General features: G+C 40.9%; 1 protein-coding gene across 1 annotated transcript in view; it reads left to right on the top strand.

Annotated features, from left to right (window-relative positions):
- Positions 1 to 4,020: 4,020 nt before the first annotated feature.
- The window catches only part of C2H3orf70 (chromosome 2 C3orf70 homolog), an 82,890-nt gene continuing 60,334 nt past the window's right edge, over positions 4,021 to 26,576 (top strand). Inside the window, exon 1 of the mRNA XM_054481042.2 lies at positions 4,021 to 4,911. Within this exon, the coding sequence (XP_054337017.1) occupies positions 4,716 to 4,911 (196 nt within the window). The 5' untranslated portion in view covers positions 4,021 to 4,715. The remainder of the gene's footprint in view (positions 4,912 to 26,576) is intronic.

Here is a 26,576-nt window from a genome sequence, read left to right as displayed (position 1 = left end):
AGTCACATGGTGTAGCAGGCAGCTTCTGAAATGGCTCTCAGTGATTCCTGCCTTCTGGCACTCCTGCCCTCATATAATCAATCTTCTCCCCTTGCATGGAGCTGGACCTAGCAACTTGCTTCTAATGAGTAGAATATGACAAACTTGATGGAATATCACTCCTGAGAGTAGGTTATAAAGGATTGTGGTGCTCTCTCTGACTCTTCTTAAAGACATACTTGTTCTGATAAAGCAAGCTGCCACGTGTGAACTCTCCTATGGAGAGGTCCATGGAAATCCAAACAACCGGTGAAAAACAACAGTTCCCTAAGGAACTGAATCTTGCTAACATACAGTGACTCAGTGAGCTTGGAAGCAGACCCTTCCCTGGTTGAACCTTTAGATGGGAAAGCAGCCTTGGCCCATGTTTTCATTGCAGCTTTGTGAGAGACTTAGAAGCCGAGGACCTACTGAAGCTACATCTGGGTTCCTGACTCACAGAAACTGTGTATTCTTTTAATTTGGGAGTGATTTGTTACAGAGCAATAGATAACTAATACATACAGCTAAGCTCAGAGTCAGTGTGGGAGGTGACTATCCAAGGGTACAGTTATAAGAACAGTAATTATATGAATTATTTATACATACTTGCAAACAATTTACCAAAGATGAATCTTTTCCAGCCCTTTAGAACCTGAGATGAAATTATTTTCACTATTTCAACAATTATTTATTCTCTGCGCTAAATATTGAAATCAAGATGGAAATGTTCCTGTCCTCAAAGAGCGTAGTTTGTGTCGGAGAAGGGACATAGGGAAAGACATCAATTGAAGAATTCCTTCTTTAATTTTTGTTTACAATTGGGATAAGTGACCTGAATGGACAGCATGTATAGCTCAGTCTGGACTAGTCAGAGAAAATGGCACTTCAGCTGAAGAGGTAGATGGAGGATGAAGAGCCAGGGACAGGGGAAAATTCCAGGCAGAGGGATTAGTATTCTTTATTTTATTATTATTTTTTTGAGACGGAGCTTTACTCTGTCATCCAGGCAGTGCAGTGGTGCAATCTCAGCTCACTGCAACCTCTGCCTCCCAGGTTCAAGTGGTTCTCCTGCTTCAGCCTCCTGAGTAGCTGGGATTACAGGTGCGCGCTACCACGCCCAGGTAATTTTTGTATTTTTAGTAGAGATGGGTTTTCGCCATATTGGCTGGTCTTGAAATGCTGACCTCAGGTGATCTGCCCGCCTTGGTCTCCCAAAGTGTTGGGATTACAGGCATGAACCACCATGCCCGGCAGGGAGTAGCATTCCTTTTTTTTTTTTTTTTGAGATGGAGTCTCGCTCCGTGGCCCAGGGTGGAGTGCAGCAGTGCGATCTCGACTCACTGCAACCTCCACCTCCCGGGTTTAAGTGATTCTCCTGCCTCAGCCTCCTGAGTAGCTAGGATTACAGGCGTGTGCCACCATGCCCGGCTAATTTTTGTATTTTTAGTAGAGATGGGGTTTCACCATGTTGGCCAGGCTGGTCTCGATCTCCTGACCTCAGGTGATCCATCCACCTTGGCCTTCCAAAGTGTTGGGATTACAGGCATGAGCCACTGCCCCTGGCCAGGAGTAGCATTCTTAAAGGGGAGCTGGAGAGGTGGTCAGCAGCTATGGGACAAGTTCATATTTATGATCAAATTGTATGCTATTATGCAATAATTATGGTTAGAGTTTTTAAAATTTCCTTTAGAGATATACACCAAAACATTTATGGATGAAACAATTTGATGTTTGAGATTTGCTTAAAAATGATCCAGTGGACAGGTTGGGGGCCTGGATTGGGTGGCGCTGTAGATGAAACAAGATTTTCTAAATGAGTTCATAATCGTTGAAACTGGGTGATGGGTACATGGGTACATGGGGGGTTATCTTCATCTCTCTCTGTTTGTATATTTGGGAAAGTTTCATAATAAAAAATTTAAAAATCATATCCCAACAACACATCCTGAAAGCTGTGTGTATACATTTGAGAGGTCACAGCAATTACCTCCTCCTGCTCTACACCAGACAGTAGAAATCAATAACATCTTTAGGGCAAGGGGATGGAATGAGTTTCATGGTACACAAAATGTAAAGGCTTCTCAACTTCAAATCATGTGTCTAACCTAAAATAAGGTGTTTGGATAATTTATCTTGCCTCCTAGCTAAAGTGCTATATTGCATTCTTTCTGATGCTCATTTTTTACTAGCTGAGATGGTATATTTCATATATTTCATATATTGTGGAATCTTACCACGTGGTTCACCCTGGGGTAAAAGTCAGGGGAAGGATCCCATACAAGTATCAGTTACTGAAATACAGAGAGGATGCTGTCATAATGCCTTCTATGATAGGGGCAGTATTAGAGTGAGTTATAGGTTGGAGAAAGAGAAAAATAGGGTAGAACAGACGGAAAGTCCCCTTTGTTTGAAAAATTGTTGGTTGGCTTGCTGCAGTAATAATGGAGTATGGATTTCTTTGATTAAGATTTCTCTGCCTTTTACTTACGTTATTCTGAGGTAGGTCAGACTGTGAAGTTAACAGCAGGGGTGCATAGATTTTATGTCAGAGATGTATTCCTTTAGGATTTTTTGAGGCGGGGAGCAGTTGGGGTGGAAGCTGATGAGATGATTCTTCATGTTTGCAACAGTTTCAATGTTAGGTTAATGGGGGAATTAGAGTTTCTGATTTTGATTCAGACCTTTCTGGAAAATACTTTTGCTGCCAAATTGAGTCTCTCCCCAATCCCTAATAAATGAAGATTTCACCAGAGTCAGATATATGCAAATTACATTTCCCTTCTCAAGCCAAGGTTAAATAAAAGGGAAAATTATGAAAGATTGCTTCTGGCAGCAAGGATTTTCAGCGCTTGAGGATGAATTTGGTTATTTCAAAACCATGACGAGTCTCTTCTCAGTGCAAAGCAGGAAAGGCATAAAGGAGAAAGTGGACCTGGGCATAAACATGTTCCCACACAGTGTTTGTGCTGAAAGCCTTGTTCCTTGAACAAGCATTCTTCTGTGCTGTGAAAAACGTTTGGCAAATAAGGAGGGGGTGTCCCCTCCTTTTCTGTGTTCAAGGCTGGGTTCTGGCCTTGTTGTAGAGAAACACTAATTCCCAGCATTGCACCCTGGGAGCAAATGGTTTGTTTCCTCTTCACTGAATCCAGCCTGGGGTCGGTTCTCAGCAGCAGAGCCTGGCATGGAAAATCTATTTGGAGCAACTTGTCCCCAGGGGGGAGGAGTGCAAGCCGACTGTGTGGGGAAGCCGCAGCCACCACAGGGTCAGTCACACCTGCTGGCCAGAGCAGGCGCTAACACACAAAGGCAGAGTCCTCCGCATACATGAGCCCCGTTTGTGTGCCCACCCACCCCTATGTACCACACACACCCGATTTGATCCATATATACCATGCGCACACTCGACATGCCAGATACACGCACTGCACTGCCACACATATACCATACACACACCAAATACTCTATATTACTAAGCATACCCACCCCCACACCACGTGCACAAGCACATGCACGCCCAACTACACACATATACATATTCTGCACACCACACACACTCAACTACACACACACCACCCACACTCCACCTCAGTTATAACATTCATTTCACATACACACGTATACACACACCTCACCAGTCACTTGCATCACGCATACCACCCACCATGTACCATGAACACAGCTAACCACACACAACCACACACGCATACCCACCACACATACTCCAAATAATCATACACACGCATGCAACACACACATCCCATGCACACCAAACTACACATACGCAGACACACACACACATCAGTGCACCCAGCTTGGTTGCTTTCCCGCTCAACGGAGCCGGGGGTGGGAGGAGAAGGGGGAGGGGCTGCAGGCCTGGGGTTTGGGGCGAGGCGGGCAGGGGTTGGCGGTGCTGGCCCCTGACGCGCCCTGTGGCCGCGCTGTGGCGGGAGGCCGGCCCTGGGTTGGGGGAGTGCGCGCGTGTGCACGAGCGTGTGCGCGCCTCCCAGGGGCTCCATGCCCAGACACGGGGAGGTGTGTACGAGGGAGCTGTGAGACGCCTGTGGGGAGAGGCTGTGTGTGTGAGATTCTCGCTACGCGATGCACCCGGCCCGGGCCACTAGGAGGTTCGGGTGGGCGTGGGCCAGGTGTGCGCAGCCCTCCGTGGAGCGTGTGGACGCGTGTGTTAGTTCTCGGTGGCCAGTGTCACTCGGGGGGAAGTGCATATGTAGGCTGGCGTGCATGTGAGTACAAAGCGGCCGAGGAGTGTGTGTTCACCACGGCCCTCCGTCGGGGTCTTTCTCTGAGGAAGGAGTGAGTTTGTGAAGAGGACCTCGCTGTGACCGGCGGGGACGCCGACGGCCACGCTCCCCGGCGGGGTGTGTGTGAGGAGGCCGGGCTCGCTGAGAAACGTCGCGCGGGGCCGACCGGCGCGCGCCTGTGCGCGTGCGTGTGCGCGTGGGGCGCGGCGCGCGCCGCGGCGGAGGGAGGGAGGCTGCAGGCCCGGCCCCGGTCGCAGCGCCCGGGGCGGCTCCTCCTCGAGCCTGGGACCGTCGCGCTCCCGCCGCCGCCTCGTGCTGGCGTGACTCCCGGCCCGTGCCGCGCCCTCCCGCGTCCGCAGCCGGCTCGGCTTCCTGCCCACCCAGACGTCGCTTCTCCCGGGCTCCCGGTGTCGGCTCCGCGCGGAGGGAGAGGAAATGAGTGCGGCGGCATCGGCGGCGTCGGAGCGGGGTTGGAAGAGCGAGAAACTAGATGAGGCTCAGGCCTTGGCGCGGAGTTGCGCCGCCCGCAGACCCGACTTCCAGCCGTGCGACGGGCTGTCCATCTGTGCCACGCACAGCCATGGCAAGTGCTTCAAGCTGCACTGGTGCTGTCACCTAGGATGGTGTCACTGTAAGTCGAGCCGCGTCTTCCCGCTTTCCGCCGCGGTCCGGGGGACGCCCGCCGGGCCGTCCGGGGTCGCTGCCGGGACTCTGCGGCCGCGGGGCTCCGGCCTCTGCCGGGGCTGCTCTGCCGCAGGCTGGGGCCGCCGTGGGCTCCGGGCCCGCCGGAGCTTTCCTCGCGCCGGACGGCTCGGGTTGGCGCTGCCTTGGCGACGAGATGAAATCCCGTGGGGCGCCTCGCTTTCTTTAGCTACTTCTGCAAAAGGGAGCTCCCTGTCCCGGGGAAGCGGGAATCTGTTTTTTTTTTTGTTTTTTTTTTTTTTTTTTTTTTTTCTTTTTTTGATCAAAGCTTCCAGGCAGTGTTTTGAGAAATGGGAGCGAACCAGCAGAGTTGGTGACAGCCGTTGGGGATGCCTTTTTTCAAGGCTGCTGGTTAAAGATGCTCCTCTTTTTCTTTCTCACTTTTGTCTTCCTGGGCTGCTATTTAAAAGAAGGAGCCCTTGGATATCCAATTGTTACCCCTTGATTGTACACAAATTGAGAAAAAGCGCTAATGTGGGAGGAATTGCTTCCAAGAAGTTAATATTAACAGTTTGGAAGGTCGAGCTCCTTAAATACCCAGATGTAGAATTTAAAGCCAAATAAATGAGACTTATAAAATTACAAAATAAAATGAGTGAAAGTAAGCTTAATAGTCTTAAACCGATTTATAAAAGCTAGAACCAAATGGTCTAAACCCTTTCTCTGTGTTTAGCCTCCTGCCTGTGATTTTTAAATAGAGTAAACTTAAGTAGCCATTTAATTAGAATTTCACAATTTGATTAGCTAACAGTATTTGGACTATATCCGATGAATCATTCCTTTTAAGAAATATATTCTAAAGTTAGTTTCCACATACATTTATAATAAAGGGTTTTGGAGTGCTTATTTAGGACATTTTCCAAGTGATCTTAAGTTAAAATGAATTTTTTCTTTGTTGAGAAAAAATAGCTGACAACCAGGAATGCAGTACATAACAAATCCTTATTTACATTAATCGAACATAAATGAATATTTTAAATCGAATTTATGAATTCAAGGATAGAGGATCATTTTCTTTACAAATTCCAGGCACATAGAACAGTATTGATTTTTGGTGTTCCATTTGCTTATGGGCCAGTTTCTTCCTATTTCTCATTATTCCTATTGTGCTCAGATCTGTTCCCTTTTGTTAATATAAAGCATTGCTTCACGGTGGGACAGAGTGCCGAGTTGGAAGTAGCAACTCTAGGAAGCCTGGGATGCTGAAGTGCACAAGTAGAATCTGGACTTTCATTCATTTCGTGGGAAAGTATAGAATCGTTGTGTAAAATGTGAGGAATATTCAAGATAGTCCAGGTTACTGTCTGTCTTATTTTGATAGTGTCTTCTCTAAGTACACCGTTACTGATGGGAACCTTGCAGTCTTCTCAGACAGCTTCTCCCTTCATTAGCCTTGACTGCTTCCTTATATGGAGCAGAAATCAGTTACTTTCTAACTTCTTTCTTCTGCTCCTATTTCTGCCTTATGAAATCATATAGAACAATCGAATCCTTTTTTAGATCATGGCTGTTTCAACTCTTCATATATACATTGCTGAAGATACATATGAATGTCTTGCACATATGGACTGTCTTCTCTCTGTATCCCTGGCCATTCTCACAATGTCTTTCCTGAAATAGGTTTAACAATAATGTTCATTGAATGACTGAATGAAGCTAGTGATCATCTTTCTCTTAAGACATTGCTTTGTCCTATTTATACATTTCCAGTCCCTTCTGCCTTTCCTTTTATGGAATAGTATTCAGGCTTCTAAGCATCTTGGTGGTTCTCTTCTGAACATGTGCCAAGGTGGTTTTGATCCTTTGAAGACTGTGGCCCCTAGAAAGGTAGACAATATTCCAGTTGTGGTCTGATCAGTCTAGAGTTGAACAAGACCACTACCTCCCATGTTCGAGATACTGCTACTGCTGCAGCTAGCATCACATTAGCTTTTTTGGTATCTTCATCACCTACTGAGCTTGCTGCTGTCAGATTGAACTAAGCTTGCCATCAAAGCCATTGAGCTGTTTTTTTTTTTTTTTAAACATATGTGACAAGCCACTGTTTGCCCATCTCACAGTTATATATATATTTTTGGACACAGGTACTGATCCCTTAGATATCTTTTCGTATTAAATTTCATTTCATTAGAATTAGCCTAATTTTTTTTGTGTGTGTTTTTAGATCCTGGCTCTTTCTTAATATATTTATAAGATGTTTCTCCTAGGTTCATGTCATCCACATACTGGATACCAACAGTAGTACAGTACATCTTCATTAAAGTTCCTGATAAAATTGTTGAACAAGAGAAAGCCACAGATAGAGTCCTGAAGCTTGCCGGTAGAACCGCCCTTCAGGTTGATAGCAATTCATTAATGAGCACTTGTTAGTTATGATTGTTCAAACAATTACCTGGCCACCTAGTTGCACTGTTATCCATCTTATATTTATCTTGTATATGGATGTAATGAAAACCTGGTCAAATACCTTATTGAAATCCTACCAACACACTGTTTTTACTGCCTCTTTTTGATCTGTGACCTATCTGTACATACACTCTTTTTTTTAAAAAAAAAAACCAAGAAATTAGATTAATCTGGTAAAACTCAGGTTGATTCCACAAATGGTTACCATTTTCTTTTCTAAATGGTTAGAAACTGTTTTAAAATAAATAATCTGAATTTAGAAAAGGATTGACGTCAAGTATACTGGACTGTAGTTGGCAGTTGTTTCTGTTTTTTAAAAAATCAGGACTACAGTTATTTGTTCTTTTCCAGTCTTTGGCAGTCCTCCGGTTCTCCACACTTCCTCCACTGGCAGCAGCTCAGTGATCCTGTTCACTAAAAGCTTGACTTCATTTAAAGCAGCTAGGTGCTCTGTTACAATCTCCTCAGTTATCCTGGGAATTAATTCTCTCTACCCTTTTTAGCCCAAAATAAGCAGAGTTAACATGTTTGAGAAGTTCTCCTTTCTTTTTTGGTATTCATGGAGTTTACAGTATCAGTCCTAAGCAGAATTCCTTTAATTCTGTTGAACATATATTGAACACCTTCTCTTTATGAGACATCATTTTGGAAACTCAGAATACAAATATGAATACAGCTGGACCACAATGGACCCCATATGGACCATTATGGACCCTATATGCAGAGTCTAAGGACACAATCATACTGTATTTCCGGTTTTTTTTTTTTTTTGGAGACAGAGTTTTGCTCTTGTTGCCCAGGCTGGAGTGTAGTGACGTGATCTCTGCTCACTGCAACCTCCACCTCCCAGGTTCAAGCGATTCTCCTGCCTCAGCCTCCCAAGTAGCTGGAATTACAGGCATGCACCACCATGCCTGGCTAATTTTGTATTTTTAGTAGAGACGGGGTTTCACCATGTTGACCAGGCTGGTCTCGAACTCCTGACCTCAGGTGATCCGCTTGCCTTGGCTTCCCAAACTGCTGGGGTTACAGGCATGAGCCACCATGCCCAGCCCATACTGTATTTACTTTTGTAATTCTTTTAAAATCACATATGATAGGAATGAGAAAACTATCAGTTTGTTTGCCAAAACTGAGAATACTAAAATGAGAGGATTATCCTGATGCTTGAGAAAGGTAGATTCAAAACAAGGAAGTTCAGTTTTATGTGGTTGATTTTAATCTTGTGAAATATATAGACTTATAAAATAGAAAAAGCTTAAAAATATGTACAGGTCCATAAAAGACATAAAGCACATATACATTCACAGATTCAGTGCTCGATGCATTATTAAAGGAAATGACTAGTATATTTGGGTAATGGCGCATTTTTGAGGATGTTGCCTGGGAGGAAAGCATCATATGTTCTGTTGGTATCACTGTCAAAAATAGATTATTAAGCTGAATAAACCATGAATCTGAATGTGTAACTTAATTTTTCCCAGTAAGGAGTGATATTGGCTTGAATTAACGAGTGAAGGTTTTCAAGAGGCGTTTTGAGAGAGAAAGAAATATGTGGCTTCGCTAGAGAAGAGGGATGGGAAAGAAATCATATGTAGGTATTGTAAAGTAGACTTTTGTGGCTACTTAGAATACTTAGAAAGAAAAAGAAATTAGATTGGTGGAGGTGGAGATAAGAGTGTATTTGAGAGATATTTGAGGTGAAATCTATAGGGTTGATTAAATTTGGTCGGGAAGGGAGGGGAAGATTATTAAGGTTAACTTCTAGAATTCTGCTTTATGCAGCTGTGGATGGTAGTGCCATTCATTAACAACAAAATACTGGGTAACTAGGATTGGGAGGAAGGTCATGAATCTAGTTTTGGATCTGTAGGGTTTAAGCTGCCTTTGTCCTCCCATGGTGATGTCAGTAGGCAATTAGATATAGGGATGTAGAACTCAGAGGAGAGGTCTGGGCTAGAAATAATATGGAAGTAATTTACTTACTTATAGGTTGCAGTTGTAGCTGTGATGAAGCATGAGCACCAAGTGAGAGACTAGCATGAGAAGTAAAGAAAACCATTAAGCTTTCCCTTTACAACACCAGAGTGTTTTCTTTTAGGACATCAGAGTCTGGGTACAAGAGGATAAGCTGGCAGAGGAGTCTAAGAAGAGATGGCTAGAGAAGAAAAATCTGGAAAATATGGTATTGCAGAAGTCAGGGGAAATTAGTGTTTCAAGAAAGAGTATGAAGATGAAACCAGTTTTCAGCAAGCTAATTATTAGATATTGGTAAAATACACAAATAGTGATTTTCATTATTACGGAGAAGAGGGTGAAAGGTTTAGTCTTGCAACAGTGACTTCAGGAATATACTTAATTGAAGCATTAGTCAAAGCTGTTGGAGGCTCTTCAAGGCAAAAAAGAACAGAGCGTTAGGAGCTAAGAATTAGGACACAGATAATTGTTAGTATTTACTGAGTGATTACTTTGTACCAGAATAAGCTTATTATGCTGAGCACTTAATAGCCAATTATGTAATTATGTCCATTTCACAGTTGAGGAAAAAGGCTTAGAGCTTTTCCACGGGCACATAGTAAGGAGTAGAGCCTGGATTCGGATCTAGCTCTGTTCGATTCTACACGCGGACTCAACCATCATTGCACTGTAGAGCAATTTAAAATTAGTGAGCAGAACCAACAGAGGTCAGTTCCATTAAAGCCAATGATGGGGAAAGTTTTTAAGAAATGAGTGGCAAGTTGTATTAATTGCAGTAGTTAAATCCGGAAGAATGAGAACTGTAAACAGGTCACTGTATACGATAGGAAGTGACATTCAAGTTAAGAGTTAAGGAAGAGAAAGTGATTAGAAGGTGACAGGTGGGGCTGAGTGGGTGGATGTGGTATGATGTAGGTGCTACCAGCCAAACTCAGAGTTGGCTTAAGAAAATCACATAAGCTCAATTTTCTGTAGAAGAAATCTTAAAAGATTCTGTTTCAGGTTGAAAGCAGGAAGAGTGGGACTTGATGTAGTCTAATAGGTGGTATTAGCATATCTAAAGAAAGACTGTCACAGCAAAGGTAGATGGGCAGCATAGAAATAGAGACAAATGGGAGTTGGAGAGGGCAGAATTTGGGAGTGCTTTTCAAGACTGTTCAGAGAAGATGTTATGCTGCCTAGAGAGTTTAATATCTCTGGTCCTTATGGCTGCGCTATCCCAGCAAATGTTTGGTTATACATTTGGCTTCCTGTTTATAGATTTTCTGTAGGGAGAGAAGGAGTTGATTAGAGGGTTCAGCTCTCAGGACCTTGGGGCAAATATACTTCTTTTCGTTAGTAAATTAGCATTGTGATTTTGTGTTATTCTATTTGTTCTGTTTTTGTGCTTCTATACAACTCTAGGAAAACTCAAAAAATCAGATTCTGACTTCCACGGGAAAATGCCACCTGGTTTTCCTAAAGGACTTCTGATTCATATCAATAACAATAGCTACAAAAAACGTGTTTAAGAAGTATACATATGTAACTTACCTGCACATTGTGCACATATACCATAAAACCTAAAGTATAATAATAATAATAATAATTTAAAAAAAAGAAGTTTGATAAATGAAAACTAGCAACAACAACAAAAAATAAGGAATGGTAGTTTGGTTGGAAAGGTCAACTAAAGTTTTTTTCTAAGAATGAGGGTTCTGCCGGGCGTGGTGGCTCACGCCTGTAATCCCAGCACTTTGGGAGGCTGAGGTGGGTGGATCACCTGAGGTCAGGAGTTTGAGACCAGCCTGACCAACATGGAGAAACCCCGTCTCTACTAAAAATACAAAAACTAGCTGGGTGTGGTGGCGCATTCCTGTAATCCCAGCTCCTCGGGAGGCTGAGGCAGGAGAATCGCTTGAACTCGGGAGGCGGAGGTTGCAGTGAGCCAAGATCGCGCCATTGCACTCCAGCCTGGGCAACAAGAGCGAAACTCCCTCTCAAAAGAAAAGAATGAGAGTTCTAACTTTGTCTAGTGGTTGAAGGAAGAGGATACAGATTTTAAGAGGAGAGGTGTGAGGTGAAGTTCTGAGTGAGTTTCCTCAAAGCTCTTCCAGAGATAGAGAACACTGATAGGTTCTTCCAGAGACAGAGAAAGCTGATAGGTTCTTCCAGAGATAGAGAAAGCTGATAGGTTCTTCCAGAGATAGAGAAAGCAGATAGGGTCTTCCAGAGATAGAGAATGCTGATAGGTTCTTCCAGAGATAGAGAACGCTGATAGGTGTCTTTCTATGTAGCTGGTGCTTCAATGATGGATGCATGTAAACTTCAGCAATAACAAATAACACACATCATGGCTATGTGCAGGCACATAACTTTTTGTAATCTTTTTGCATGTGTTTGCTCATTTAAACGTCACAACAATCTTGGGAAATAGGTACTGTTACTATCCTCATTTTTAAGATTAGGAAATTTGCCCAAGGTCACGTGTAGTACCCCTAGCTGCCTGTGGCAAATGTATATCAAAATCTTACAAACCAGCTGGCAACCAGGGCTGTCGGTTTCTTGGTTCCACTGAAGGTATAGTGAGGATGATTTCAGCTGTTTTAAATTCCTTTTGGAACTAGCATGTTGAGAATGCTTTCTGAGTTTAAGAGAAGGGCAATTATATGCAGTAGGAATATTTTTGGAATGGTTGTGAACTCTATAAAACCATGCTTTAAAAAACATTTAATAATGTATTTGAAGAAAATAAAATTAAAAAGAGGCAAAAAAGACTAGGCAGTTTTTATTATTTGTATGATACGAAGCTTCAGTCATGTCATATCCTCAACTAATCTCTGACTGGCACAAGCCGTTTTTAGATTTGTATACATACCATTAATTATTACTGGCTTCCAAGCCTGTTGAACTTAGAGATTTAAACCACATGGCTTTTGAGGGCCTTTCTATAATTTCCCACATTACAAAATCCTCACTTCATCCAAATTTGTTCTTTCATGTTATAGATCTCATTAATTACAGGAAAGAATGTTTCTAGGGAAATTGTGTTATTAATTCCAAATCAGTATAGGAACACAGGCCTTCGGCAACCAGAAGTTGTCTAGTAGAAGATTTGTTTTCTTAAAAAATAGGGAATCGTATATACATAGAATGTGGAAGGCAGAGTATAGTCCAGCAAAGAGCCCCTGTATTTGAACTGTGAGTCTTATTGTTTGCAGGGTGACTTTGGGTAGATTACTGAACCTCCTGTTGCTTCACTGTACTCTTCTGAAAAATAGGAATAACAATTCTATTTCATCCAAGCACCATGGTGGGTGCCTATAGTCCCAGTTACTCGGGACCACTTTGGCCCAGGAGCAACATCGCAAGACCCCCATCTCTTAAAGAAATCCTACCTCACAGAATTGTTGTGAAGATTAAATGACATATTGTGGCTGGGCATGGTGGCTCATGCCTGTAATCCCAGCACTTTGGGAGGCCAAGGCAGGCGGATCACCTGAGGTCAGGAGTTCAAGACCAGCCTGGCCAACATGGCAAAACCCAGTCTTTACTGAAAATACAAAAATTAGTCGGGCATGGTGGTACATGCCTGTAATCCCAGCTACTTGGGAGGCTGAGGTACAAGAATTGCTTGAACCTGGGAGGTGGAGGTTGCAGTGAGTCAAGATTGTGCCATTGCACTCCAGCCTGGGTGGCAGATTGAGACTGTGTCTCAAAAATAAATAAATTAAGCAATATATTGCAAGCAAAGTACTTAGTGCAAGTATTCAGTAAAGGGAAGGATCAGCCCCTCCTCCAAAAAAAGCAAAAAGCAGTGGAAATACTAGGTAATGTAGATGTCCTGATGGCAGGCACTGGAGTCAGACTTCGTGTTTGAATGTGCTGTGCCTACTTAATAGTTACATGGTTTGGGGAAGTTACTTAACCTGTCTTTCAGTTTTCATGTTGTTAATATGGGGATAATAGTACCAGCTTCTTGGTGTTGTGATTGTCAAAGTCAGCAATTGTTTTCCCCCTTCCTCAAATGTCCTGGTTAATCTGGAATCTACCCTGTGACTGTACTGATTTGTTCAATTAAACACTGAAAAACAACGAAGAATAAAAATACATGTTTTGAATATTACACTTAGAATTTTTTTTATTCTCATTGTGGAAAGTTCTATTTTGTAATAGTTCCCATGTGATGAGTGTGTGTGTGTGTGTGTGTGTGTTTTACCATTGAATCTTATATTTTACTCTAATTCTCACTCCCCAGCTTCATCCTGTTTTCCTCCATTGTTAAGCAATGGACAGCTCTGGTTAATCAAATATACCAAATAATAGAGAGCTATCATATATATCAAACATGGGTTAACAAGTTTCAAAGGATTCAAATATTATAGAGCTCATCCTATGTTAAAGTGAAACTGAACATATTCAACTTTGGTGCTTTAGAAGTCTCATCACTGTGTACTGAAAAAATGGCAAGAGTGCTAGTTAATAGAGGAGTCCTGGTTGCTAGAATGCTGGGCCAGTAAACTTAATTGCAGTCTTTCCAAGTTATTTTACTCAAATTCACAGGATTTTTCCTTTGCTTTTCTCTTATTCTTCAATTTTCTGATATTTTAAGAGTATTTTGTAAGCATACTGCCAAAAATGTGTAATATCTGGAGTGCCAACAATGTATAATACAAACACCTCCCCAGCTGTATGTACAGTGCCTTCCCAAGTAGGACAAATTCTTTAACCTCTCTAGTGCTTGTTTGTCCATTTAAAACTGGGTGTTTTGGTGTAATACAGATGTACTTCTGTATATCTCTATCTCATTTTAATAGGTGTTTAGTGAAATAAAAGCACAGAATATAACAATTTGGTATTTCATGGAAAATTTTATCTGTTGGACTCATTTGCTTTATCTTTCCCTTTTTCTGACTACACACTCTCTTCCTCTGTCTCACTTTTCCCCCCAATACATTTAGAAGAAAGTTGCAGACATCATGACACTTCCTACCAAAATATATCAGTATGCCAAAAAAAGAGAAATATATCAGTATGCCTGTCTCAAGAATGAGGACATTTTTCTATGTAACCACAGTACTATACTCACACCTAAGATAATTAACAGTAATTCAGTCTACTATAGTTTTCTTAATTGTAAAGAAAATGACTTTATAAAAAATCCAGGGTTCAATCAAGATTCATATATCGCATTTCATTGTTAGGTAACTTTAGCCGCTTTTAATCACTCTAAACCAATCACACTTTTTTTTGATGACTTGAATTTTTTGAAGAGTCCAAGTTAACTGGAGAATGTCCTATATTCTGAATTTGCCTAATTGTTTCATCATGATTAGATTTAGATTAAACATTTTTGTCACGTTATTACATGAGTGATATCGTGCCCTTCTCACAGCATCACATGAGAAAACACATCATGTGTCTTGTTCTGCCAAGGCTAAGGTGGTAACTGCCACATCTTTCCATTATAAAGATGCCTTTTGCTTTTTTTCCCTTTGGTTTTTAATAAGTAATCTGTGGGGTGATACTTCGATGCTGAGTGAATAGTCTGTTCCCTAACAAACTTTAACCCAGTGATTTTAGTATTGGTGAAGATCCTTGCATGCATCACTTACTACGTTGGTGGTTGCAAAACAGTGATGTTCAAATTCTGTCATTCCTTCTACCATTTGATGACATCTTTTATAATGAAGAGGTTCTCTAACTGTACCCCATCTTTCTCATGTTGCTATAGACAAATTGATTCTTTGCTTTTGAGCAGGGGTTCGCTGTGTCACCCAGGCTGGAGTGCAGTGCAACCTTCCCAGGGTCAAGCAGTCCTTCCACCTCAGCCTCCAAGTAGCTGGGGCCACAGAAGCATGCCACCATGCCTGGCTCATTTTTTTATTTTTGTAGAGAGGGGGGTTTCACTGTGTTGTCCAGGCTGATCTCAAACTTGTGAGCTCAAGCGATGCCCACCTTGGCCTTTCCCAAAGTGCTGGGATTACAGGCATGAGCCACTGTGCCCAGCCAAATTGATTCTTTTTTTTTTCAGGGTGTTACAATCAAGTATTATAATTATTTTTGATGTTCAAATTGTCTTTAAATTTGGCCAGTGAGAATGCCTGCAAGCCGGCTTCTATGTCTTTTTAATATATCTCAACATTTATTTGAGCATTTCCCAGTTTTCTGGCACGAGATGTCCCAGGCTTACCTAATAATTTCCCTGCCCCAGATCAGAAATCATTTTTCTAAGGAAACCGAGTTCCTTTTCGTGAGAAATGGTATGGAAACCATTATCTGGGTTTTGAGTCTGCTTATTTTTATTAAGAGATTATTGCATTTAGGACTTTTCAGTGGACAAATTTAGGAAGTCTGTGTGTGTGTGTGTGTGTGTGTGTGTATGTGTTTCCTTTGTATTTCCCCACTGCATACTTGTACCTCCCTTGTCAGCAAAACCCTGGTTTCTAATATATCATAATACTCACTAACCCATTCTTCATTTCTATAATTTTATTCCAAGAATGTTATATAAGTGAAAACATAGAGTACGTAACCTTTTGTGATTGGCTTTTTTCATTCAGCATAACTCTCTGGAGATCCATCCAGTTTGTTGGATATATCAGTAGTTTGTTCCTTTTTATTGCTGAGTAGTATTCCATGGTATACATGTACCACAGTTTAACTTTTCACCTATTGAAGGACATCTATTTTCAGTTTTTAGTTATTATAAATAAATCTACTGTAAACATTTGTGTACAGTTTTCTACTTGAACATAGTCTTCATTTCTCTGGTATAAATGTTTAAGAGTGCAAGTGCTAGGCTGTATGGTAGTTACATGTTTCTTTTTTTTTTTTAAGAAACTGCCAAACTGTTTTCCAGAGGGTCTATTCCATTTTACATTCCCACTAGCAATGTATGACTGGCCTAGCTTCTTCACCACATGCTCACCAGCATTTGGTGGTGTCACTGTCTTTATTTTAGGCATTCTGGTAGCTTTTGTCTTAGTGAATTCAGGCAGCTATAACAAAGTACCAGAGACTGGGCGGCTTATAAACAACAGAAGTTTGTTTCTCGCAGTTCTAGATGCTGGAAGACTGAGATAAGGGTGCCAGCATCATTGGGTTCTGCCAAGGGTTGTCTTCTGGGTTCTAGATTGCTGATTTCTCATCATATCCTCGCTTGGTGGAGAAGGGGATAGAGCACTTTCTGGGGTCTTTTTCTTTTCTTTTTTTTTTTTTTTGGAGACAAGAGTCTTGCTCTGTCGCCCAGGCTGGAGTGCAGTGGCACGATCTCGGGTCACTGCAGCCTCTGCCTCCTGGGTTCAAGCGATTCTCCTGCCTCAGCCTCCCAAGTAGCTGGGATTACAGGTGCGGGTCACCATGCCTGGTTAATTTTTGTATTTTTCTTTTTTTTTTTTTTCGTAGAGACAGGGTTTCACCATGATGGCCAGGCTGGTCTCAAACTCCTGGACTCAAGTGATCCATCCGCCTGGGCTTCCCAAAGTGCTGGGATTCCAGGCGTGAGCCACCGCCCGGCCCTGGCGTCTTTTTTATAAGGGCCTTAATCCCATTCATGAGGGCTCTACCCTCAAGACCTATTATTACTTCCCAAAGGCCCCAGTTCCTAAGACCCTCACATTGAGGATTAGGATTTCAACCTATGAATTTTGGGGGACAAACATGCAGCCCACAACAGGTGTGTATTGATGACTGATTTTGGTTTTAATTTGCATTCACCTAATGGCTAATGTTCATGTGCTTATTTGCCATTTATATATCCTCTTTAGTGAAATGTCTGTTCATGTTTTTTATCCTTTTCTAATTGGATTTTTTAAACTGAGTTTTGAGAGTTCTTTATTATAGATACTAGACTTTTGTCTAGTGGTTTGCAGATATTTTCTCTGTAGTTTATCTTTTCATCCTCTTAGCAGAGGCTTCCTCCATCTTTATTTATATTCCAAAAAACCGCATGATTAGTTTATAGTTGACCCTTGAACAACATGGGTTTGAACTGCATGAGTCCACTTATGATTGGGTTTTACAACCAAATGTGGATTGGAAATACAGTATTCCCAGGGTATGAAACCCATGAATACTGAGGGCCAACTGTGGGACTTGAATATATTCAAGTGGGGGCTCTGGACCAGTCTAATGTGTATATTGAGGGATGACTATGTGTAATTTGGTGAGTTAACAGAGTCTTTTGAGATACAAAATTTTAAATTTTGATGGAGTCCAGTTTATCAATTTTTCCTTTTATGGATTGTGCTTTTTGATGCTTTTAAGAACTCTTTGCCAAGCTTGAGATTTCAAATATTTTTTTTTCTAAAATTTTTATAGTTTTAAGTTTCATATTTAATTCCATGATCCATTATGAGTAATTTTTTTATAAGGTGTGGCTTAGATCACAATTCACTTCTTTGCCTGTGGATGTCCAGTTGCTCCAGCACCATTTGTTGAAAGATTATCATTCCACCATTGAGTTGCTGTTGTACCCTTGTTAAAAATCATATTGTGTGGGTCTATTTCTGGGTTTTCTGTTTTGTCCCTCTGGTCTTCATGTCTCTTCTTCTGCCAGTACCATACAATCTTGCCTACTACTATAGCTGTATAAGAAGTCTTTAAGTTGGGTAGACTGATTTTTTTTTTTTTTTTTTTTGAGACAGTCTTGCTCCGTCACCCAGCCTGGAGTGCAGTGGTACGATCTCGGCTGACTGCAACTTCTGCCTCCTGGGTTCAAGCAATTCTCCTGTCTCAGCCTCTTGAGTAGCTGGGATTACAGGCATGCACCACCACACACCTGGCTCATTTTTGTGTTTTTAGTAGAGACGGGGTTTCACCGTGTTGGCCAGGCTGGTCTCGAATTCCTGACCTCTGGTGATCTGCCCACCTTGGCCTCCCAAAGTGCTGGGGTTACAGGTGTGAGCCACCAAGCCTGGCTGGGTAGACTAGTTTTTTCCCACTTTTTCTCTCGTCGTCGTCGTCTTCTTTCTTGCCCCTTCTTCCTCTTCTCCTTCTCCCCCCTCTCCCCTCCTCTTCCTTTCTGCTCCTCCTTCCTCCTCCTCTTTCCTCCTCTTCCTTCCTCCTCCTCCTTTTTCCTCCCCCTCCCCCTCCTCCTCCATCTCCCTCTCCTTTTTTGAGACAGGGTCTCACTATCGCCCAGGCTGGAGTGCGGTGGTGTGATCATAGGTCACTGCAGCCTCTACCTCCTGGGCTCAAATGATCCTCCTGCCTCAGCCACTCAAGTAGCTGGAACTACAGGCGTATGCCACCATGTCCAGCTAATTAAAAAACTTTTTTTGTAGACACACGATCTCACTATTTTGCCCAGGCTGGTCTCAAACTTCTGGGCTCAAGCAGTCCTCCCACCTTGGCCTCTCAGAGTGTTGGGATTACAGGTGTGAGCCACTGTGCCCAGCCAAATCTTTCACCTTTAAGTATAATGTTAGCAGTAGACTTTTTTGTAGATGTTCTTTATCAAGTTGAGGAAGTTCCTCCTCTATTCCTATTTTCTGAGAGGTTTTTAAAAAAATCTTGAATGGGTATTAAGTTTTGTCAGATGCTTTTTTAAAATTGATTGATAGGATCATGTAATTTTTCCTCATTAACCTGTTCATGTGGTAGATGATTATATTGATTTATTTTCAAGTATTGAACCAGCCTTGCATCCATGGAATAAACCCTACTTGATTAAGGTGTAATTATTTTAGTATATTGTTGAATTCTATTGGCTAATGGTTTGTTAAATATTTTTATGTCTTTATTTATGATAGGTATTGGTCATAGTTTTTTTCTTTTTCTTTTTTTTTTTTTTTTTTTTTACTGTCTGTCTGTCTGGTTTTGGTGTCTGGTAATAGTAACTTCATACAATGAATTAGAAAGTTTTTCCCCTTCTATTTTCTTGATGAAAATGTGCAGAACTGATATTAAATTTTCTTTAAACATTTGGTAGAATGCTCCAGTAAAACCATCTGGGCCTGGAGGTTTCTTTTTTGTTGTTGTTGTTTTTGAGTTTAAAAATTACTAATTCAATTTTCTTGTTATTATAGGGCTATTCAAATTATTATCAAGGAATGAGTGTAGATCATTGGCATTTTTTCAGGAATTGGTTCATTTCATATTGAATTGTCAAATTTATGCTTGTAGAGTTGTTAATAGTAGTTCCTTATTATACTTTTGTTGTCTCCATGGTATGTAATGACATCCTCTGCTTCATTCCTGATACTGGTAATTTGTGTCGTTTGTCTTTATTCTTTGTCTGTCTTGTTAGAGGTTTGTTAGCTTCATTGACCTTTTAAAAGAGGCAGCTCTTTGTTTCGTTGATTTTCTTTCTGTCAGTTTTTCTGTTTAATGTGTCTTTGATTTCTGCTCTTATCTTTATTATGCTCTTCTTTCTGCTCACTTTGGGTTTATTTTGTGCTTCTTTTTCTAGCTTCTTGATGGTGGGAGCTTAGATTACTGATTTGAGGCTTTTATTCTTTCTAATATATGCATTTGTTACTGTGAAAATTCCTTTCAGCACTGCTTTAGTTGTGTATCATAAATTTTTATGTGTTTTATTTTAATTTTCTTTCAGTTCTGTGTAACTTTTGATTTCCCTCGAAACTTCCTTTCTGACCATAGATTATCTCAAGTGTTTGGAGATTTTTCTAACTTTTTATTAATTGGTTTCTCGCTTGATTCTACTTTGTATGATTTTAATTCTTTTGAAATTGTTGAAGTTTGTTTTATGGCCCAGGATATGGGCCAAGTGCCATGGACACCTGCAAAGAATGGATATGCTGCTGTTGTTGGATGAAGTGCTCTATAAATGTCTTTTAGATCCTGTTTATTGATTTTGTTGTTGAGTTCTTCTATATCCTTGCTTATTTTCTGCCTATATGTTCTGTCAATTGTTGAAAGACGGTGTATTAGTTCGTTTTCACGCAGCCGATAAAGACATATCTGAGACTGGGCAATTTACAAAAGAAAGAGGTTTAATTGGATGTACAGTTCCACGTGGCTGGGAAGCCTCACAATCATGGCAGAAGGCAAGGAGCCGCAAGTCACATCTTACGTGGATGGCGGTGGACAATGAGAGGAGCGCTTGTGCAGGGAAACTCCCCTTTTTATAACCATCGGATGTTGTGAGACTTATTCACTACCACGAGAACAGCACGGGAAAGACATTCAATTACCTTCCACCAGGTCTCTCCTACAAAACGTGAGAATTCAAGATGAGATTTAGGTGGGGACACAACCAAACCATATCAGAGGGGTTCACGTAAATTGTGGGTTCACCTTTTTAAGTCTGTTTACCCACAGATATTTGTAGTTTTTTTTTTTTGTTGTTGTTGTTGTTGTTTTTGAGACAATCTTGCTCTGTCGCCCAGGCTGGAGTGCAGTGGCGCAATCTCAGCGCACTGCAACCTCCACCTCCTGGGTTCAGGCGATTCTCCTGCCTCCCTCCTGAGTAGCCAGGATTACAGGCGTGTACCACCATACCTGGCTAATTTTTGTGGTTTTTTTTTTTTTTTTTTGAGACAGAGTCTTCACACTGTCACCCAGGCTAGAGTGCTGTGGCGCGATCTCAGCTCACTGCAAACTCCGCCTCCTGGGTTCACGCCATTCTCCTGCCTCAACCTCCCAAGTAGCTGGGACTACGGGCGCCCGCCACCACTGTGGGCCCGGCTAATTTTTTGTATTTTTAGTAGAGACAGGGTTTCACCGTGTTAGCCAGGATGGTCTCGATCTCCTGACCTTGTGATCCACCTGCCTCGGCTTCCCAGAGTGCTGGGATTGAGGCGTGAGCCACCGCGCCTGGCCTAATTTTTGTATTTTTAGTAGAGACGGGGTTTCTCCATTTTGGCCAGCCTGGTCTCCAACTCCTGACCTCAGGTGATCCACCTGCCTCGGCTTCTCAAAGTGCTGAGATTACAGGCGTGAGCCACCATGCCTGGCCAGATTATTTGTAGTTGTTTTGTCTGATGCATACACATTTAGGATTGCTGATATCTTGTTACACTGACCCTTTTTTCATTATCTGATGTCCCTCTCTGTATCTGGTAATTTTCTTTTCTCTGAAGTTGACTTTAGTTGATATTAATATAGCCATAACTCCTTTCTTTTGGTTAATGTTCCCATGATGTATCTTTTCCTTCCTTTTATTTTCAACCTCACTATACTGTTAAATTTGTAGTAAGTTTCTTGTACACAACATATTTTTGTCCTGCATTGCAAGCCATTCTGCCAATCTCTTTTAATTAATGTTTTTAGACCATTTATATTTTATGTGATTATTGATGAGTTATAGATTGTCTGCCATTTTATATTTTATTTTTTTTTTTCTCGTTTTTTATTTTTCTTTTCTTTTTCCTGCCTTCGTGTGATTTATTTGAACATTTTTTTGAATTCCAGTTTGATTTATCTCTGATATTTTTGAATGTCTTCTTTGTGTATCTTTTTAAAAATTCAATTTAATTTTTTATTGACACAATATTTGTATATATTTATGGGATACATGTGATATTTTGTTACATGCATAGACTGTGATCAAGTCAGGGCATTTTGGGTATTCATCACTTTGAGTATTTATCATTTCTATATGTTGGGAGCATTTCAAGTTCTCTGTTTTAATTATTTTGAAATGTGCAATACATTGTTGTTAACTATAGTTACCCTACTCTGCTATCGAACATCAGAAATTATCCCTTCTATCTAATGTATGTTTGTACCCGTTAACCAACTTCTATTCATCCCCTCCCCACATCTTTTCCAGCCTCTGGCTAATTTTTGTATTATTATTTTTTAGTAGAGATGGGGTTTCATCATGTTGACAGGCTGGTCTTGAACTCCTGGCCTCAGGTGTTCTGCCTGCCTCAGCCTCCCAAAGTGCTGGGATTACTGGCATGAGCCACTGCGCCCAGCCAGCTTCTTTATTCTTCTTGTCTTTGCCGAGATTGTTTCTTTTCTGAGGCTTTCTGCAGTTTCATTTGCTTGAAGTGTGTTTGCAGTTGCTCACTGAAGCATTTTTTTTTCATGGTTGCTTTAAATTTGTTGTCAAATCATTCTAACATCTCTGTATCTCAGTATTGGCATCTGTTGATTGTTATTTTTCATTTAGTTTGAGTTCTCCCTGGTTTGTTGTTATGACAAATGATTTTCAATTAAAATCTGAACATTTTTCCATTATATGAAGAGACTCTGAATCTTAATTAAATAAGATCCTTCTGTTTTTACTGGCTTTTTTGGGATACCATTCTGGCAGGGGAAGGGGCTGCGCCCTTATTATTGCCAGATGGAGCTAGAAGTCCAGATTCCACACTCGTCCTCCACGGACACCCTGGAGATGAGGCTTCTTGGCATCTCTGGGTGGGAGTGGGAGTTTTTGCTCTCCCTTAGGCCTCCACTGATACCGCCATGGGGGGCCTCAGTACCACTGAGTCCTGATTTCTGCAAGGCCTCTGACACTTCCTGGCTGGAGTATCGAGGTACCTTTTTAGAGCCTTTCAACGATGGAAGTTCATCTTTTGCCCCAGATGTCAGCCTTTACTGGCATGGATTGGGGTAAAGTACACATTTTTTTTCCTCTGATGTTTGGCTGGAGTAGAGCAGTTATTCTCTAAAAGTTTTTTTTTGTCATTTTAGGTTGCTCCTTCCCTGGTCCATTGGCTAGAGAAAGCAGGCATTTTTTAGGGCTTCTTTTGTCTGCTGCCATTTATGTTTCCTGATTGACAGCTTTTTTAGCCCCAAGTCTGGCAAATAGGAGGAGAAAAAGATACACAAGAAAATACCAGGGAACTCACTACCATGTGGTTGCTTGGGCCCCAAGGTCCCTAGTTGGTCAGGCTTCTTCTCCCCACCTTTCAGTCTTTTTCTGTTTGTTTTGTATGTAATGTCTAAGGTATTTAGTTATACTTAGTGGGGAGGAATAGGGAAAAGTATCTATTCCATTTTCCTGGAAATATTAGTCTCCATCTTTTTTATTTGACTTTAATTTTTGAGTAGGTAAAAGTTTTCATGGTTCAGAAGTCAAACTATTTGGTGTTACTGTCACCAGAATAAAAAGTCAACTTATGTAAAGAAGAATACTAAAAAAGTTTCATTTGTATCCCAATATCTTCTACTGCATTGGAATACATCTCCTCTAAATATATATATATATGATGTATTTTTTTTTCTTTTTCTTTTTGAGACAGTCTCACTATATCACCCAGGCTGGAGTGCAGTGGCACAGTCATAGCTCACTGCAGCCTTGAACTCCTGGGCTCAAGCCATCCTCCCACCTCAGCCTGCTGAGTAGCTGGGACTACAGGCATGCACCACCAAGCCCAGCTAATTTTTCTGTTTTTTTGTATGGATGGGATTTCACCATGTTGCCCAGAATGGTCTTGAACTCCTGAGCTCAAGCGATCCGCCCACCTCAGCCTCCCAAAGTGCTAGGATTACAGGTGGCTTCTTTCTCATTACTTTATGCTTGCATGCTACTTTGCTGCATATATGTGTAATAGATGTGTTTTGTTTTTGTTTTTGTTTTGAGACAAGTCTCACTCTGTCACCCAGGCTGGAGTGCAGTAGTGTGATCTGGGCTCACTGCATGCAACCTCCACCCCCGGGGTTCAAGGGATTCTCCTGTCTCAGCCTCCCAAGTAGCTATGATTCAGGTGTGCACCATGCCTGGCTAATTCTTTTGTATTTTTGGTAGAGACAGGGTTTTGCTGTGATGGCCAGGCTGGTCTCAAACTCCTGACCTCAGGTGAACCGCCTGCCTCGGCCTCCCAAAGTGCTGGGATTATAGGCATGAGCCACCATGCCTGGCCTGTGTAATAGGTTTTTAAACCAATTTCTTATTGCTGAGCATTTTGTTTGTTTTTCATATTTTACTTGTACAAATAATGTTGCATTGAGTAACTTGTGCATCTGTTGTCAAAATCTATTTGTGGAGGTACATCTTTAAAGTCCTAGACTTTATTTGCTGGACCAAATAATAAATACATCTGTAGTTTTGTTAGATATTGCCAAATTCTGTTTCATATGGGTTGTACCATTTGCCCTCCCACCAGCAGCATGTAAGAATGCCTGTTTTCTCATAGCTTCACCAACAGAGTGCATTGTCAAGCTTTTGAGTTTTTGCCAATGATTATAAGTGAGAAATGGTATCTCAGTGGTTTTAATTTACATTTCTCATATTATGAATGAAGTTGAGCATATTTTTGTTTTTAACTGTTCTTTAAAGATATGACAGTATAATAGACTTCCAGTGTATTGAAGATCATACCACCATCTTCTGTATTTCTTTGTTGCTGTGAAGAAGTCAGCTGTCAGTTGTCATTCCTTTGAAAGACACCTGTCTCTTTTGCCATTCCTTTGAAAGTTATCTGTCTCTTTTTTCTCTAGCTGCCTTTAAGATAGTATCTTTGTTTTTAGTGTTCTACATTTCTCCGTGTGTCTGTATTGGAATTCTTTTTATGTATCCTGTTTAGAATTCATTTAGCTTCTTCAATCTGTGGATTGATGGATTGATGTCCTTCATCAATTTTAGAAAATACCTGACCACCTGCTCTTCAAATACTGTCCTTTCCCCATTCTCATTGTCCTCTTCTTCTGGAATTTTGATTAGATATGTATTATACGTTTTCACTTTGTCATTCATTTTTTAACCTTTATTTTATATTGTCTGTTTCATATTGAATCTCTTTGTCACTCTATACTGCCTTCTGGAGAATTTCTTCGGATATGCTTTCCACTTTGTTCACATATCTGAATCAAACTAAAGTGGAAGGCATATCTGAAGAAATCGTCCAGAAGGCAATATTTAATGCATTGAGTTTTTAATCTTTTTTTTAGTATTTTACAGATCTTCTATTTGATTCTTTTCAAATAGTCATTTTGAAAAAGACTTCCTCATTTTTAATAGTTACTTGTTTTTAGTCATATCTTCACTTTCTTTTATTTCTGTGAACACAAGAAACATACTTGTTTTATGTTCTGTTTCTGATAGTTCCAGTATTTGAATCTCTGCAGATCTGATTCTACTGGATTTTACTAAGTGCCTTGCTCATTTGTATGTTTTGCAATTTTTAACTGTGAGCTCCAGTTTATCCCATGGAATGTTATCCCATGGAATTCCTTCAGATCGGATTTGCTTTTGCTTTTTCCAGATGCCTAGGGACACTATTACTACAGGATTTGCTTTAGACTAAACAAATAGCTTGACATATCTGGACCAGCCTGGAAGTCTGAAGTTTGGCTGGAATCTGTGGAAGGACAGCTTTTGCTTGTGAATTACAATTTTTCCTCCTCTCTTTCCTCTTGTGTCCTGAGTTTAAGCTGTGTAAAACCCCTGTAGGAGTTGGTTTATTTGTAATTTACTCTTATACTGATGTTAACTTTTTGGAGAGTTTCTTTTTACAATATCTGTAGTAAGCCTTAAGTTTTATTTCGTGAACCCTGAGCTTCTAAAAGGTTACAGAAACCAAAAAGCCAAAGTTTACCTATCCCAGCAAATATCCTTAAAGTAAACATTACGCTCAATTTTCCACTTGCTTCTCTGAATTTCTACCTTTACTTGGGTTTCTGCCTGAATATTCCTTATTTTTGTCAGTTCATCAATGTAGTGAGGAATATTAAATTTTTTTTCTAGCGTTTTTCAGTTGCAGAAGGATTATTCAGGTTGCCTGGTAGACCATTTGGTCAGAAAAAAGCCTGTTTCAAAAATCCTGCTATGTTGTATGTCCCTTTTTTAAAAGTTGCTTCAAAGCTTGTTTTGAACAACATGGAATATAAATACATGTACATACGAATTCAGTATAATAAGAGGCAATAAATATATTAATGCTTTGTTTAACCAGATATCAGACTTTAGGAAAACTCTATTATAACAAGATATTATCACTTGGTTACTTTTTGTTGAGTGATAAGCACCTCCATTCAAAACACTGCGGAAATGATCACCTAGTCATAGACCTTTGATGGTTAACGTACAGGTTAAATTACAACAGCTTCTGTAAAATTAGTTTGATTTGGCTAAGGTGGATATTCATTTAATTGTTTACTATTTTTAGACTGCACTATTTAAGAATTACATTTTAAAGCCGTGATGAATACCACTTCACACCAACTGGAATGGCAGTAATCACAAAGAAAGATAACAAGTGTTGGTGAGGACGCGGACAGATTAGAACCCTCATGCGTTGTTGGGGGGAATATAAAATGCTGTAACCACGTTGGAAAACAGTTTGGCAGTTACTCAAAATGTGAAACATAGAGTTA

This window comes from Pongo pygmaeus, chromosome 2 (assembly GCF_028885625.2).
Source record: "Pongo pygmaeus isolate AG05252 chromosome 2, NHGRI_mPonPyg2-v2.0_pri, whole genome shotgun sequence".
Taxonomy (NCBI): domain Eukaryota; kingdom Metazoa; phylum Chordata; class Mammalia; order Primates; family Hominidae; genus Pongo; species Pongo pygmaeus.
The sequence above is the reverse complement of the archived record's forward strand: the minus strand, read 5'-3'. Positions and strand labels throughout refer to the sequence as shown.